This window comes from Mytilus galloprovincialis, chromosome 5, assembly GCF_965363235.1.
Source record: "Mytilus galloprovincialis chromosome 5, xbMytGall1.hap1.1, whole genome shotgun sequence".
NCBI lineage: Eukaryota > Metazoa > Mollusca > Bivalvia > Mytilida > Mytilidae > Mytilus > Mytilus galloprovincialis.
The window spans coordinates 90,044,937-90,063,929 of record NC_134842.1 but is presented as its reverse complement, the minus strand read 5'-3'; the positions used below and the strand labels follow the sequence as shown (position 1 = coordinate 90,063,929).

At 31.0% G+C, this 18,993-nt stretch overlaps 1 protein-coding gene across 2 annotated transcripts in view; it reads right to left on the bottom strand.

The window, feature by feature from the left end:
• Positions 1-18,993, bottom strand: part of LOC143076663 (ubiquitin carboxyl-terminal hydrolase 32-like) — a 56,989-nt gene continuing 37,996 nt past the window's right edge. For both annotated transcript variants that reach the window (XM_076252502.1, XM_076252503.1), the window contains 10 exons: positions 17,971-18,133; positions 16,968-17,170; positions 16,330-16,520; positions 15,664-15,750; positions 14,114-14,234; positions 9,839-10,030; positions 8,235-8,475; positions 7,558-7,658; positions 6,364-6,456; positions 1-6,112 (listed from right to left, as the gene is read on the bottom strand). In XM_076252502.1, coding sequence (XP_076108617.1) covers positions 5,942-6,112; positions 6,364-6,456; positions 7,558-7,658; positions 8,235-8,475; positions 9,839-10,030; positions 14,114-14,234; positions 15,664-15,750; positions 16,330-16,520; positions 16,968-17,170; positions 17,971-18,133 — 1,563 coding nt within the window. In that variant the 3' untranslated portion in view covers positions 1-5,941. The remainder of the gene's footprint in view (positions 6,113-6,363; positions 6,457-7,557; positions 7,659-8,234; positions 8,476-9,838; positions 10,031-14,113; positions 14,235-15,663; positions 15,751-16,329; positions 16,521-16,967; positions 17,171-17,970; positions 18,134-18,993) is intronic.

The following is an 18,993-nucleotide window of genomic DNA, read 5'->3' as shown; positions in this document are numbered from 1 at the left end:
TTGACAATGTTATGAATTAGTTTTAATTAAGGAATGATATTGACATTTCTTTCTGAACAATAATAATAATAATAAATACAAAATTATATCACAGATATCTATATAAACATCTAAAGAAACAACATGTCTGATAAACAAGGACACACAAATGTCAACAATCTGATGTGGACAGAAATAAACACAGAAGGTAAAGAACACACAATTATATCACCGATTATAAAAACACAACATTTTAGCAACCAACCTCTATATAATATTTAACATTTTGTAGTCATTTATTTTGTACAAATCATCATATTCAATTATTTCACCTTCACAATATATTTACGGAGGGTACAGTCTGAGGTCAATATAGGTTTTTATGGATTTTATTAACTTTATCATAACCACATCATTAAAAGTTACAAAAGTTTTGTTATGTTTTAATAAAATTCTAATGTTTTTCAATCGAGATGGGATTCCAAAGTTACGATTCTTGTTTCTGTAATTTATAAGAATTTCAACAATTTTATCAATATTGTAAAGTTAATCTATTAACCAATGTAGTTACAAAACTCACATGTGGTATGAAATGCCATGTAACATCGCCATAAACAGTACAAATACTTTATATTCAAAGCATCATTATTGAAGATTTCTTGGTAAATAATGAAATCAAGTTTGCATGATAATAACCTATTAATTTGGTTGGCAATAAACAATATCTAAATTTATTGGTGGACAATTATTTTCAAACATTTAAAATACTTTGCCATCTCTAAGCAAATTTAGACTCTCTAAAATTGATACATACTTGAAAAAAAATATGTCACTAAAAATTTTTGAAATAAATATATCATTTTTAAATCCTTACATGAATGTGTGCCTTTTACACAACAAAACTTAATAAAACTAAAAATGAATATCAGTAAACCTCCTGAAAACTTTTATAAACCTTTAATGTGTATTTAAGGTTATTTTGATAAGAACATACTTTATAGTACTCTCAAATAGCACATGAGTTATCTCAATGTACTGCCAGTCCATAAAACTATAGTGTGGTATCATTATTATCATACACCTTATCACTATTTGTCCGCCATTACTGGACATCACAAAGGTTCCAGTAAAATTTTGACATCATAATTCAAAATATTTGAAGCCAAAACTGGAAAGTGATTTGTTTTATGATGTCAATAGTTCAAGCAGAACAGATTCTCAGGTCAACAGGCACAGATTTCCAAATGGCTATAAGGTGTATATGGATACCAACTTTTGTGTCGATTTCGTTAGTAAAGGTGAAAACAAACAAATAAACTTCAAGCATAACAGCCACTTCTATTATTTTCAACAATGACATAAAAAAAATTATTAAAAATTAAATGATAGCACTCTGATTAAACACTATTATTTTACATAGTAATGATATATAAGTTTAAAACTTATATTCAATCAAATATTTTTTTTAAAAGTCTAAATGGGGAAGGAAAATACATCGTTTTTAAGTGCGAAGTGAAGCAGTCCTATATTTTTCTTTTGTCCAAATAAATTAACTCTTTGTATATGTTTATGATATGTGATAAGAAAAAGATAAATCCTTTAATATCATGGTTAAGTGACCACATAACCAGCAATAATGAGAATAAATAACAAATAATTAACAAAGCAGGTGAGTTTATATACCAAAACCTTTCTGTAACCTGAGAAATAACTGTCTATAATATTCTATGTCCTGAATATTTTACAGAAGCTGAAAAGGAATAAAATACTTTATGAACTAATACAAATTGTTAACCTCTTTTAAGAACCTGTGAACAACTTTTCAGCATTATACAACCAGATTTGAGAATCTTATAAAATACTATCGAGTCTTTATACCCAATATTATTATGTGGTTATCATGGGGAAAAGTCTTCGATAAGTAATAACCAATTATCAAGGTTCAAAGTTAAATTTCTTGAAAACAATTTTTCACTCCAAATACATGAAATTTGGTATCCAGAAAAATGAGTGAAAAATCTGCAGTAATTGTTTTTTTTTTAGCTTTTCATTATTGTAAATAGGTGTCAAATTTTAAGTGATAATAATTTTTCATGTTTAAAGATGAAATAATATATCCTAATAAGTTGTAATAAAAATATTTCGTGATTAAATGCAGTCATATTGCTTGACAGCTTAAGAAAAAGATTGATATTCATATAAATACAATATCACTTCAATCCAAAACATAAAGTATTTCAGTTAAGTACAAAATTCAACTTGAACCAACACATAATAAGAGCTCTGTTTAAAAATCTTTATAATATACTTCACATCACTGGTTATAATGTTTCTAATCTACAACAGAATTATATAAGGGACATTTCAAAAGTTTACTTAGTTTAACCAGGGGATGTCTCAAAATGTAAAAAGAGCCTCCCACTCTTCACTTGAGATGGAAAGATAATGAAATTTTGTCACATAATGAAATTTCCTGCAAATATAAAACGATTTGTTCAATGTGTACTTTAACTATCTGTACCTTAAGTAAGAAGGAATGAATGGACATTTGGTAAATGAGGACTAAGTAGGGATTAATTTCAACTCCTAACATTGCCTTGGTGTCCCCCCCTTTTTTTTCTAGATCAGCAACTGTAAAATCACATACTTTATGTTCTAAGGCTTAATAAAGTAAATACAAATATGTTTAAAAAAAGCTACTGTTAAGATGAGTTTTCGTTTTTTGTTTTTGTTTATCATTAATCACAATTACTTTTGAAAAGTACTAAATCGAGATAAAATCATTTGTTACTCTTGATTTTATGCTGCACTTAATCTTTCAGTTTCTCTTAATAGTAATTGTATCCCTCCCAATTAAAACTTAATAAGCAATAAATCGAAAAGATTCATTCCCAGGCTGTAAGAACTTTCTGATCTGAGGTAGTATATATTATGGACATAAATAAACAAAACTGATACACTAACATATACTTTAACTATTCTAAAAATAACACAATTCTCACAATCCATATACATATCATGCAGATGAGCGTGTCTTAATAGAGGAGATGGTTGCTCCATTTTTCTGTATTCTTTGTTTATTTTGCCCTATATTCTCTATCCTTCATATTTTAACACCACAGTTTGATCTTTTCTGAGGGGGGTTTGGAGGCCTCCTGATTCGAAATACCGGGCTTAAAAACATGAAATCCGGAGGTCCCAAATTCAAAGAAATTTAAATCCAGACATCCCGAAATTTGAAAAAAGAATTCCCAGATCCCGAAAGGATCAATTCCAAAATCCTCAGCTTAAAAACACCTGATACCAGAGTCCTGCTAAAGGTCCTCCCCCCCCCCCCTATTTTCTGTAAGTTTTATTTTGAATGGAGTAGAATTTTGTTTTGTTTTGTACACCCAATTCAGACATAAGCAGTAGTTTTATGGTTTTATATATTAAAATGCAAATAGCATTATGGAATGAAGTTAATTTTAGCAGTTATATAGAAATGAGCTCACACTTTTTTCAGCTTTAAGTAAACATTGATAGCACTAACATTAGAATTAACCTGAATCCAAATTAAACAGCATGGATGCATTACAGGAAATATTTTTATATCATATCTACACAAAAAATGGCAAATAAGCCATATTTTCATTTGATAAACAGAGATGTGAGTGATATGTTTTATGATCTATGGATAAAAGGTAATGTGGGATATTTGGCACACTTAAGTTCAAGGTACTGCTTACTAAAAAGTAAATTCATAATTTTTGGATTTTTCCAGGCTTATCTCCCTTAGTATTATATAACTTTACTAATTAAATTCAGTTTAATGATTTTTCATCATTGAATATACCAGGTACTGTGATATGTGTTGGAGATCTTAAATGCTAATTTAAAAAGAAATTTCTATTCAGAGTCTAGATGATGCCATGAGAAAAATCATCAAAAATAGTAGTGACCACTTCAAAATATTTATCAATTATCAACATTCAAAACATTTTCATTGCTTCTATGTCAGTAACAAAATCTATTTATATCTTCCAAAGTATAAATACATAAAAAGGGGTCAGAGGGCAGTTAAATCTAATTTGATGGGTAATGCATATTTTGAGTACTGTAAATTAAGAAATTATTGCTAGGTTTTTATTACTGCGAATAATGCGATTGTGAAAGTATCACAATAAAAAAAACTTGCATTTTGTTATCTGTATAGAAATTTTCCTGAAAGCGCATAATTAATCTCGTACTTTTGTTAATTCTTCAAAAATTGCATTAGCAAATACAAGCAATAATTTCTAAATCTAAATAGCCTAAAGAATAAAAGAATTATAAAATGCAATTTGTGAATGGTGGGATAAAGTATGAGATGCCCTTTGACCTCCTTTTGACCACATTTCTAGAACAACAGTAATTAATACATTAATAATTAGACTAGATTGTCTTTCTTTTCAACTGATAACAAGTGTCTATAATTATTTACTACTAAGTCATGGTAATAAACTGTATCATGCTCTAACAATAACATTTTCTTATAAAGACAAAAACAACCTTAAAACATCATTCAGTGTCAATAACATACAATGTAGTACAAAAGAAACTCTGTTATTCTTAGTTTATCTGAAGGTCTCAAGAGTTTTACAATACATATGGTTCAGAAAATAGTCAAAACTAATTGGATTAGAAAATAATTAGTACAAACTGGATAAGAAAATAATTAGTACAAATTGGGATTTAAAAGTACTAACATACTAACAAAATATTTTTTATAGGTACTGTGAATTTATTTTTCAATGCACTAATTTTTTGTTGAATGAGAAACGCTTGTCTTTTTGTCGATCTTTGATTTTTTGTTTTAAAAAATCTGCATTTTAAACTATAGGTGTTATGTATTTTGTTCAACACTTAAATTTGTGGATAAAGTTTACTAAGGAAATCAAAGAAATAGCACCGACACAAATAAAAGAAGTCTACAGCATTCTTATATTGTTTAAAACTTGACCCCGGTAAAGAGCGGATTATCACTAATCTAAACTTACTTTGACTGTGATTTGCAAAATGTTCGAAGTCCATCAGGGTTTGAAAACTGGTTAGAAAAAGACAGGGGTTCAATTACATGCTGTTTCAAGTTTCAAGATTGAGGGTTAAATTTCATACAACATATTACTCTTTTATGATTTCAAAAAATGTAGCAGAGATAAGAATTTATCCAAATTCCTAATTTTATAGTGAAATAGACAACAGAGAAATTATAGCTCTGTAACAAATTTATTTATTGTTTTATGCCAATGACTACTAATAACTTAAGGCACTATCATACTTAAAAGAATTCAGCTCTATGGAATTTCTCAAGCTTCAGTTTAGATCAGCAGTTTATCTTTCAAAGCCTTAATGTCAGCTGCATAATTTTTACCGGGAAACATTCAAGGCATTTTATTTCCGAAGCAGGTTATACTTAAAAATCTAACTGTGCAAAATTAAACAAGTCTATATATTAGCACACAAAATATAAGAGAAAAGTATGAAATGAAAACCATGTGCACAGAGATTTTTTAACATGAAGCAAAAAATGAAGATGTATATTTATTATGTTAAAGTTATACAGTGTTTAAAGTAGGTAGACCTAGGTGAAAGGAAATAACTCTTAAAATCATCAGAACGTTTGTGTCAACCATTTTCGTAAATATATTCTAAGCTTTAGGTTACATAGATTATTTCCAATCTGTTTCAGGTAAATGCTTAAAATATATTGATGAAATTCAACTTTTACAAACGCATAACTGATGTAAAGAGTATTTCCCTGAACCAAGGTCTATCCCCTTTAATGTTCTTGGTGTTCAACTTTACAACAAAGCTAGAATTTGTAAAATTTCAAACTCAGAAACTTAAAGAAATAAATTGAACCCCCAATGGTTGAGCAGAAGTTAAAAAAAAGTTTCAAAAAGTTGTTTGGAATGAACTTAAAGGTTTCCAATTTGTTCCATTATTGTATAACACAAGCTTTCTTAAAATCCGATTCGAATTCATCTTCAATCTCTGACAAGTCTGGTTCTTTTCCTTCCAAATCTGGCATAAATTTACTGAAGTCTACGTTTTGTTGTTCGTAAAATAATATATAAGCAGAATTGGTGTCCACTTGGTCATTAGATATCTCCTGTAAAATAGAAATTGAGAAATTAATAAGTGTTATAATACTGTGGATTCATTTATTTTTTTAGTAGGTACCAATTCTTGTAGAATGTGGAAAATTTGCCTTTAAGTGGATATCTAATTTCATTATATTTGCTAAGTTTACATACATTCTTTTTGAAAAATTCTTATTCATTGAACTTTTGAATTTAATTTAGTTGTTCCCCTTTACCCATGAAATCCACAAATATAATATATTTCCAATACAATTCTCACCTTACAACTACTGTCATTGTACAAATACCATTTGTGGTTTGGATTTTTAGCATAGCAAACATAATGTCCTCCACCAAGAATTCCTGTGTGACACTGTAATATAAAATAAAAACATAGTCATGATTATTTTTCATATCGCTGTAAACATGTGAGTTAAATTTTTATCCCATCATTGTGAACCTTGAAATAATGCCTGGGAGGAACAAATTGACAATTTCAATCATATTGACTTTTATTAGGTGTGGTTGTAAACCGTTTACTGTGGGTTTGGTTATTTCCATGGATTATTTGTGGGTCTTACCTTTCTGATAAATTTTGCATGTATTGTATGTCATCATTATACATATATCAAAATAGGGTGGTATTCATTATAATTTCATATCTAAGTTCTATACTTCAACTATATGACTTACTGACATAGAGTTGAGGTGGTATCGTACATCTGTGTAATCTAATTCATCTATATTTAGTTTATATTACTTACTGACATAGAGTTGAGGTGGTATCGTACATCTGTGTAATCTAATTCATCTATATTTAGTTTATATTACTTACTGACATAGAGTTGAGGTGGTATCGTACATCTGTGTAATCTAATTCATCTATATTTAGTTTATATTACTTACTGACATAGAGTTGAGGTGGTATCGTACATCTGTGTAATCTAATTCATCTATATTTAGTTTATATTACTTACTGACATAGAGTTGAGGTGGTATCGTACATCTGTGTAATCTAATTCATCTATATTTAGTTTATATTACTTACTGACATAGAGTTGAGGTGGTATCGTACATCTGTGTAATCTAATTCATCTATATTTAGTTTATATTACTTACTGACATAGAGTTGAGGTGGTATCGTACATCTGTGTAATCTAATTCATCTATATTTAGTTTATATTACTTACTGACATAGAGTAGAGGTGGTATCGTACATCTGTGTAATCTAATTCATCTATATTTAGTTTATATTACTTACTGACATAGAGTTGAGGTGGTATCGTACATCTGTGTAATCTAATTCATCTATATTTAGTTTATATTACTTACTGACATAGAGTTGAGGTGGTATCGTACATCTGTGTAATCTAATTCATCTATATTTAGTTTATATTACTTACTGACATAGAGTTGAGGTGGTATCGTACATCTGTGTAATCTAATTCATCTATATTTAGTTTATATTACTTACTGACATAGAGTTGAGGTGGTATCGTACATCTGTATAATCTAATTCATCTATATTTCGGTTGTTGTTACAACTTTTGCAGTCATCTGTGCTTATTTGTTTCTCTAAAAAACACCATAAAGACTAATCATTAACAAATCATTTAAACAATTTTTTAAGTATTCATAATATCATGAACTTAGATCATACTCTGAAGAAAAAAAACACATTGAAAATGCAATGGTCTGAGGGCAAATAAGTGCAAATTCATTAATGTTTACAATGTCTATCAGTATCAGCTACCATATAATAAATACTCCCATTCATTATTTTAGTAGTGATTTACTTGCATATAACTTTCACAATGGCATTATTTAGATTTCACATTGCAAAATTTTATTTTGGCATACATTTTTTAAAGTTCACATCATTAAGAAACTATGAATTTCAAGTTAAACCTTCTGCAAATTCAGGATAAACCAAAACGTGTAGCTGTTAAGGAACTGAACAATAAAGGATGGACAGATTGGAAAACAAAATGCCTGTCCCAAGTCAGTAACATGACAGTTGTTTTCCATTCTTTGATGTATATATGAGTTTTTGCTGTCTGTTAAGGGATTTTCCTTTTTGAATTTTCCTTGGATTTCAGTATCTTTTTAGCAATCATATGTATATGCTGATATTGTATTTCAAACACCTACCTGAATCTGATTTGTCTTTATCACACAAGGTTGGAATATTACCATTTGGCACAATAGAATCACTAGTTTGTAAAGTGTCTTTTGATTGGTTACAATTTGCATCATAAATGTTTTTATGTTTTTCACACGATCTGGGCACAACATATCTTGATGGATCAAATTCCTCATATGGAAAATTAACAATTTTATGTGACTTCACCCATCGACCATTCAAGAACTGGAATCTTTTTAAATTAATAATCTGAAATAAAATTGATAATAAATGTCATTTATAGGGGAAAAATTTATGCCAAAAAAAAAAAGTCAGAAGAAAAAAATCTTTAAACTTAAAGAGGCACTTGCTGTCAAATTCATGTTCTTTGATTTTAATCAAGTTCTCATATTTGATTTATAACAATGTAAAAAAATTATCCAAACTATTAAAAGTCTAAAATGAACAATAAACAGGGCATGAAAATGCATAAATTCGTTTCAAGTGTATTTTAGTTTAGACACCATCTAATTAACCATCGAGTTGACCTCTAAAGTCATCTGATGACCATATAAGTGATATAAACATAAATATAGATATAAATAGATTAAGCTAACTCTTGCTGTTGGATTTTTCAAGGTCTATATAATTTTATTCATGTATTATAGATAAAAATTAAATGTTTATCATTGTTTTTACCTTATATCATGTATATGAATGATTTTATTTGGAATGAATCAGTCAAATAATTTACCATTGTTTCATTTTCAATTTTAACATTCTTTTCCTTTAAATAATTTTACACATACAATTCACGTGTTATCCATCTCAAGTTAACGGATAAATTAAAGTTCACATGAATACGGATTCAACGAGGTTGAATTATTCACTTGCAAGTTAATAATTCATAATCAATGGGTTTTTTTTAGCTTATTTTGACAAAATTGAACCATACTGGCTGCTAAAAGTGAATTAGTATTTCACTATTTGCATTTCAGTAATGATGGAGCCAAAAAAATAATAATTATATAAGATTTTTTATATATCTTGTAGCTAATGTCCCTATAAATGTATCTGGTCTCTTATAAAATTCTGTAAATTACATTTACTAAGTACAGGAATTCAAAATATTTTGTATCAATAACTTCACCTTTTTACTTATAAAACTTGCATTTTTGAAGGCAACAAAACAACTGAAAACTTATCACATCATCAGAGCAGTATAGGTATTTTTGTTTTATTTAAAATTTAATTATATCATAAGGATTTTATTGAAACTAACACCACAAGCACAGATGTATCAAACAGGAAAAATCAAAATGAACATTCCTTGTATAACTTTACTCTCAAACATAAAATCTGTTCTAAATAAGGTAAATACAGGTTTAATATTAAGTAAGTTTCCAATGAAACAAGTTTGTAATAGAGATACATGTAAATTTGTTTGATTTTCACAAGAAATATGCAGTTTAAAATTTCATGGGAAAGACAGACAGAAGTTAAACAGTATTCCTCCACCTCCCTCCTTCTAAAATGTAGAATTACTAGTCTAACTCAAACACTCTATGCCATTTACTTCACAACAAATAGTTTCTAACATGACTTAATTTAAGTTAATTAGATAAAAACTTACCAGTATTGGTGGTAGCCTCCATATGTCCAGTTTTTTAGAGGCCAGACAATGTTTTTTACATTTTGAGCAATAGTACAGTTCATCCTCTCCTAACTCCTCCTCTTTAGTGAAGGCCTGTAGACAGGTATCCAGGTTAATTGGTTCCTTCTGTTTCCGCCGACTATCTTCTACACTTTCATGTTCTTCACACAACTGAAAAATACAATATGAATAAATTCCCTTTGTTAAATATGTTTTAAAATTGAAGACTAAAAAGTCTTTCTATAAATATGGAGTTCAAAGTTTGACATAAAAATTTGTTTCATATTTTTACAAAAAAAACTTCCCACACGGAATTAAATCAAAGCGCTGTAAGCACTGAAGGCAGTTAACCAAAAACCAAGGCAACCGTAATTATGAAAACTGTGGCAATGTTGCCTCAACATTAAACATTCATATATAGTACATTCATGTTTATCTAATGATTTATTTATTAAGGCAAATAATTTATATGTTATCATGGTTTCAAAAGCAATGCATATATCAATGTATATAACATGGAACTAAGTTGAAAAACTTGTGTCTAATCCATTTGTTTTGAACAATAAAATATGTTTAAACTAATGTATATTTTTTATGGTAAGTCTGCAGTGGTGGAAGTTCCCAATGATTGCAGTTGTTCTACTTGGTAGTTAACCTTGGTTTTATTTGACTGCTAGAAGTTCAATTTGACGTAGTATGAACATGTAATAGTATGAATGGACTGGTTTCCCTGGAAAGAAAACTGAGTGTGTGTTCTATAGAACAAAAGTTATGAGACACGAATCAGACAAATGTTCACTACAACAGGGATCAAAGATGAGGTCTGACTGACTTGCCCATAGTAAATGTAAATGATTTGCTATTTTGTCCCATACAAATGAATATATAATTTAGGGGTAGGGATCTCAACGGTTTTCAAGTTCTCAAACAGGTAGGGGTAGGCAGAGGATTTAGGGGGCAGGGGGCCCGCCCCCCCTTTTGGGGAAAAAATTTGGTTGCTTATATAGGTAATCACTGAAGCATGACTGGAGCGGGCCCCTCTTAGGTCAGTCAGTGGGCCCCACTTATGAATATTTCTGGATCCGCCACTGGGGGTAGGGTGACCCTAGGGACTTCCCCTACATTTCATTTTATTTGTTATATTGTCCCATACATGAATATATATGGTTTAGGGGTGGGGATCTCATTGGTTTCCAAGTTCTCAAACAGGAAGGGTAGGGTGACCCAAGGCACTCCCCCTATATTTCATTTAATTAGTTATATTGATCCATACATGAATATATATTGTTTTGGTGTGGGGATCTCGACCGTTTCCAAGTTCTCAAACAGAAGGGTTTGGATAACCACAGGGACTTCCCTTATATTTCATTTGATTTGTTATATTGTCCCATACATGAGTATATATGGTTTAGGGGTATGGATCTTGACCATTTCCAAGTTCTCAAACAGGAGCGTGAACAGTGACCTCAGGGACTCCCCCTATCTTTCATCTGATTTGTTATATTGTTATACATGAATATATATGGTTTAGGGATGGGGATCTCGACCATTTTTAAATTCTAAAACAGGAGGGGTGGGGTGACCCCTAGCGACTCTTCCTATATTTCATTTGATTTTTCATATTGTCACAAACACTGATGAATATATATGGTTAAGGGGTGTGGATCTCGACCGTTTCCAAGTTCTCAAACAGGGAGGGTGGGGTAACTCCAGGGACTCCCCCTATATTTCATTTTTTGTTTATTATATTTTCCTATACTTGAATATATGCAGGGGTGGATTTAGACGGGGGAGGGTTGCGGGCTTGCACCCCCCCCCCCCCCCCCCTTAAATTTGCAAAGCATGGGTTGTTTCTCAGCTTAATAAAGAAAATTCCGATAATTTTACCTCAATTTTTTTTTAGCCTCGCTCTGCTCAGCAAAAATTTAAGTTTGCACCCCTCCTAACCTAAAATCCTGGATCTGCCCCACATATGGTTTAGGGGTAGGGAGCTCGACCGTTTCCACAGTGGCGGATCCAGGGGGGTTCCGGGGGTTGGAACCCCTCCCTTTTTTTGGCCGATCAATGCATTTGAATGGGAGCATATAGTTGGAACCACCCCCCCTTTACTCTGGGTTGGGAACCCCCCCTTTTTAAAATGGCTGGATCCGCCATTGTTCCAAATTATCAAACAGGAGGGGGTAGAGTGGCCTAAAGAATGCCATCATATGATTTACTTACATTAAGGTATATATAATATAGTTGCATTATTTGTGAAACTAAAGAATGAAACTTTCAGCTACCTTAATTGACCCTTCAAAATTGAGAAAAAAACAAATAGCCCCTCGAAATTGCAGTAATATATTTACACTTTAAAAGCATCTCACATGCATTATCATGATTTATCATTTATAAAGAAAAGGAGTAAGTTCGGTAAGGGCCATATTTGGCCCCAATTATAAAGTTCATAGTTACAAGACAATACATGTTTTAAGTTGCCTGAAAGTCATGTGAGAAAAATAAACAGAACTGTTTTTGTCAAAGTTTAATTCTAACACGTTGATTTTTACATCCCAAACAGGTCAAGATAAGGGATTTTGGTGAAATTTGACAAAATCAGCTGCATTTCAACCAAATTAAGGACCAGGAAACAAAGAGCGCAGTTGTCGACAAACTTAATATGCAAACAAGATATGTAAAATGTCTTCACAAACATTATTTCAAAAGATTTTTGTTGTCGATGTATGCGCTCTATGTTTCCTGTCCAATAATCTATGAAAAATTTCCCATTTTTATTGATTTTTTGGTGAAAAATCAATATGAGTACAACTTGTGACGTCATAATGAAACGCAGAATCGTAAAATTTTCATCAAAATGGTGTATTTCCTATCTAGTCACTGTCTTAGCTATAATTTATTGTGATATTGGTCAATAAATCCGAATTTGAAATTTACGCAAAAAAAGGGGGCCATTTTAGGATCTTACCGAACATACTCCTTTAGACTGTGACCATGAACATGTATATTGTTAGATATACTGTTCCCAGCTGTCACGTTGTATTGGATTTTTAAATTAAAATTTATCAAAAAGTAATTTTTAGTTTTTGAATAAAATATGTTTCTGCTGTTTCTTTCTTTTACATATATCTTTTGGTTTACAATACTAGTGTTTATATTCATTTACCATGCATAGATGTATTTTTTCACCTGCTTGGATTTATTTTGTAAATGATCGTCAAACCCGGAATTACCCTTATCCGCTTCCGGAATCGGATCCGATTTTGTAAAATTTTGTCTTCACGGCCGCCATTGTTATGTGTTTACAATGTTGTTTTTGTCAATCAGATACGATTTTACTCGAATTTATACAATATTTGTCGGTAATTTTCTGTATAAAGCTAGCGGTTGAACAAAATAAACATCACCGTCATGAATAATAATGATAAAAATAAGTTTTTAGCTCGTTTAATTGGAGACTTTGGTGAACATGGTGAAAAGGTTTGCAAAGTAATTTCTTATTTTCTTTCAAATGTAAGGCGACTACGTCGGACGTAGCTAGAAACCAACTATCCTAGTCGAAATTCCGCTTGCAAAAGTGGAAGGTCTCGGACCACTGCTAATTTGCACACCTGCCTCCAAATTGAAAAGCTACGAAAATTTCTTTTTCTAAATTGAAATTGCCGCCAACAGCATGAACAGTTGAATTATATAATAGACTACTGACGTAGTTGTACTACGTATTGATGACAAACAATATTCCTACGACTTTTGTCATTTAGGAAATCTAATTAAACTGCTTGTCTTAAGAAATTTTCGGCGATTAAATAAATATTTCATACAATTGTTCTTTGACATCTTAGCTAAAAGCACAAGTCATAATGAACTACACAAGGATTTTTAATAAGCACTACTTCCTATGTGTAACTTTAAAACTTTTGGATAAATCGACGATCATTTAAGGTTTTTCTGGTCATTTTTTTTGTAATCCAGAATAAAAAGTATTAAAAAAGTGTTCAATTAGTTATATATAACATAGTAACAAGCTAGATAATAACAATGGCCAGTATTTCAGGATTTATTGGGTAGAACACAAATCTAGGGTGCTCGCATAATGCAGCTTAACTGCATAAAAACAACTTGTTTCCACTTACAATACCTACCAAAAGAAATAATAGGTTTATTGTTAAATGGAAGGCAAACACGTATTAAGCGGTTTAAAATTGTCTATGAATAATGATAAAAATAGTGAATTATTGACATATCTTGTTAACTTACCCGTTCTAGAGATGTCTGATACCTGAGATGTAATGCTGTAGGATCCCAGTCAATAGCAATGAAAGACGAACCAAAGTTAAAACTGTCACCGTTACAGCTTAACTTGCATCCTCGACAGAACCTTCAAAACAAAAAATAAGTCTATTAATAGCTATAAAAAAAAAATAAGGTTAAAACCCACAAAATGTAAGTCTATTACAGTGACTTGACTGTTAGTGGTGCTCTCCACTAATTGCAATTCATTCAAAATTTTGACCAAATTGCAATTTGTTTTATAAAATCAAATTGTTCAACTGGTCAGAAATTTGAACCAACTGCTGTAGAAAACCACAGCCAAGTCATGAAAGTGCAAGGTGATAAAATAAAACATACTTACAATCCTATAAGACTTTAACTCCACTTAAATGATGTTGTGACACAATTAGTTTATCAGTTTGTATAGTTATATTATATTCATTTCCATGCTGAAGGGGAACTGTTTATTTTGAATTGCTATTAAATTGTCCAAACTAAGCTTTCATATAGTTTTTCTTTCTAAAAGTATTCTATATTTATAAGAATCAGACATTATGTGAATTAAAACATTTCATATTCAGTAAAATATGTGTAAAATTGCAATATATGTTTGTAGGAAGTTTCCATGGGGGAGATAATAACTTTTCTTTCAAAAAGTCTTTATTCAAAAGAATAATATTTTAGGTTACCTCCCCTGAAAACTTATTAATAGCATATTGTTATTTCACACATATTTTACTGAATATATGATGTTTTATTTAAAATGATATCTGATTCTTATAAATATAGAATACTTTTAGAAAGAAAAACTATATGAAAGCTTAGTTTGGACAATTTATAGCAATTCAAAATAAACAGTTCCTCTTCAGCATGGAAATGACTATAATATAACTATACAAACTGATAAACTAATTTTGACACAACATCATTAAAGTGGAGTTAAAAGTCATATAGGATTGTAAGTATATTATATTTTATCACCTTGCACTTTCACATTTTGACTGAACAATTTGTTCAATATTCTGACCAGTTGAACAATTTGGTTTAATAAAACAAATTGCAATTTGGTCAAAATTTTGAATGAGTTGCAATTGGTGGAGAGCAACACTAACAGTCAAGTCACTGTAATAGCTGCTGTGATCTTGACCTTCAACTTATTGAACCAAAATGCCAAAAAAAATAGATTGTCTACAAGTAACAAATGTCCAAAACTATCGACACTTTGTTAAAGAATTGATGTATAATCTGAAAACTAAACACTTGCACATAATTTCAGTTTAAAAATTGACCTTGACCTTTGACCAATTAAACAAAATTAATACACATTTTTGACACCTCATGGCACTAAAAGATTAAGAAATATCTAGTTAATTATATCACTATAAAAGATATTGTCCAGAAACAAAATCAAGTAAAATATTTAGCCTATTTATAGATGCTGCTGATCTTGACTTTTGAACTTCTGATTAAAAAAAACAGGGGTCATGTCCTTTTTTTGTTGACCTGGTGACCTTTCTTGTACACATTTCACGTACCTGTGCCAAGGACACCATGCACATGATAAGCCATCTTTTTGTACAACTTTTAATGTAAAGGGATACTCATAACCAAGACTATCATCACTGAAACAAACAAAATAGATTAATAATATAGAGAAAACATACAGTTTATACATAACTTAAATATGACAAACATCTTGTTTTAAATATGATTCATACTCATAACCACACATATTGTATATGGATAATTTCTGAACAGTTTTATTTTATGATCAAAATTACACCTATCATAAAATACTACTTATGTAGACCACAATCAGAAAAAACGTGGAAGGATGAGGTCTCAAAAAACTAGTTTAAACCTGCCCCATTTTCATGTGCTGTCCCAAGTCAGGAACCTTTTCAGTCTTGTTCTATGTCATATTGCAATGTTTTAATTTATTCATAGAGCAGGGTGTTTATTTTCTGTTAAATTTATTCATAACTTTTATAGACCGATACACATTTAGACCTAAACATATTGAACAATAAATGGAGAATGTGTCCATGGGACACAATGATGCCCCACTTATATATAAAGGGGAATAACTCTCAAATAGTAAAATTGACTCCGGCAAAATTCGAACTAGATCTGTGTTTTGCCGTAATAAGCATTGTGTATTCGTTTTTAAGAGACTAAGGTTCATATTAAGCCTCACTCACCAATCTTGTGCATGGTTTGTAGTTTTGGCTTCTGAGGGAGGTAGAGGGCTGACAAGTCTGGAGACCTGGGTCCACACAAACTGGTATACACACTGATTGGTTGTGGTATCCACACAAGGTAGAATGATTGGTGTACCAAATAAACATGGCCTGGTCTTTTGTACAGATAGAAAATACACATCCATCAATGTCTGAAAAGTAAGAAAAAATATTGCCATTAGTTTGGTTTTCTAATGTGAAGTAAATTTTAAGCTAATTCTTGACCTTTGGCAAAAATGTGAAATCTAACTGTTCTTAATTTTTAATCAGTAATAGAGCAAGATTTCACATGGAATAATGTGTTTATCAATAACAGAAAATAGTAATATGTGAACAATGACAAAATGATAAAAACACAGTAGCAATTTTATTATAACAATATAAAATATCCCCGATATGCTCTAGTTACTCTACCAAGGTAGTAAGGCCATATAAAACCAAATTGTTTTATCCTAGTCATTTTAGGGCCCTTTATAGCTTGTTGTCTTGAAGGCCATACTTTGACATATAATTGTTTACTTTTAATACATTGTTACTTGGATGGAGAGTTGTTTCATTGGCACTCATACCACATCTTCTTATCTATATAAACATCATACCATTTTCCGATGGACTGCAATAACAAAACCATTGAAGACATCGCCCACAGATTTTGACATAGAATCAGGACTAGCTAGGCTGCCCATGGTTGTCAGATCACTAGGATTTCTGGAATGTGTTGGAGTACTACTGTTAGAACTGGAACCATTGTCTGAGGACTTCTGACCATTCTCTATACTACCATTCTCTTGAGGAATTTTTCCTGTTTATGAAAAAAAAATTAGATTATTTAAATAAAGATCACAAACAATAATATTTAAATACAATTGAAACATTTTGTGAAAAGGATATGTAAAATCATTTCCAATTCATAAGCTACCACAATTTCAAAGACTTACTACTGTACTGTAAATTCGTATTAGTCTTGTATGTTTTTTTATTTTTGTTTATTCATATATATGATTTGGAGTTTAGTGTACTACTAGCAGTACTCATTTTGTTTAGAGGCTTGTTGAAACCCGCCTCTATGTGGGGTATTTTATCACTGTGATGAAGACCCATGGTGGCTTTGTTTTATGTCCTTGATAGGGTTGTAGTCTCTTTGACACATTTCCAATTTCCATTCTAAATTTTATTTCATTTCTTCTTGCTGTAAGATTTAAAATGTATAGCAATGTCCAAAAAGGAAGCTACAGGTTAAATGATTTTATCAAATAAGATGAAGTGTTAGGATTGCAAACGAGAAACAATCCACCAGAGACCAAATGAAGTAGATATACGCAACTATAGGGTCACCCTACAGCCTTCTGAAATAAGCAAAACCAATACAGCTTACTAAGCTATGATAAAAGGCCTTACCATGGCAATATATAAAGCAATTCAAATAGGAAAACCAATCAATGAGTAATTATGAGTTCATTATGTACAAAACAACAAACAAAAAACATATATAATATACAGCAACAAGCAACAACCCCTGGTTCCTGACCTGGGACAGGCACATATAGTAACGTTAAAACATTTTTGTTGATCCCTTTCTCCTGAGTATAGACATACACTTACTTGCTGCTAGTCCTCTCTGTATATCACTTAGGCCTAAACTTCCCTTGGACCCTTTTTCTTCCTCCAATGACAGTGGTTTGATGTCTTCAGGGGGAGGTAACTCATATGCATATAAAGTTCCACCAAGTAAAGTCCGTACCTTCTGGCCATCCTGAGGTAATGTCTGAAATAAAATTAATTAAGTCTTTAATAGGCAACAGAAGAATCATCAGGACAACTGTAATCTTGTTCAACCTGTAAACTTTGTAAATAGACCAATAATGAGGGGCAAAACATGTTGCATGAAAATAACCCTTTACCACCCTCATTAACGTGGGTTTGGCATATAAAATAATTTCCATTAAAAGGTTTTGATGCCATTTGATGTGTTTCAATGCAACTTTTAGCACAGATTTTGAGCTTTTTTTGTTGAGAGCAGTTTTTATTAGTGGACAAAGCCAGAGTGCACTGAGAAAACAACCTAGGAACAATAGGTAAACTGACAACCCTAGTCAATTAAGATTGGAATCGAGTGCACACACAAAAGCGGGGTTCAAACTCACAATCTCAGTGTTGACTGGCTAGTGATTACAGTAATAACTTCTCAAACCACTCTGTCACCGAGGCCAATATATGAAAAGGAAAATGTGCTACAGGAAATACATTTGAATACCAATTATCACTGAATTACCATAAGTGGTAAACCAGACCTAATCACAAACTTAAACATTTGTTGGCCTGGCTGACTGATCAAGAAACAGCATACTGTGGAGCCATTTATTTGTTTGACACAGCATTTTTTTTTCAATTTTCAAGATAAAGGATAAGTTGATTTTCATGAATCAAAGGGCAACAGATGAAGTATTGAAATTTTTTTTAACTTACAGTATCAGATCTTGTTAACCAAGAGTTGAATAATTAAAAAATAATGGAAATTTTTTCAAACCATAGAAGTGCTCAAACACTATTATAGTGAACTTCAGGTCATTCAACTTTGATAAAAATAAATTCAGGATTAAATTTATCAGTATTATCAATAAATTT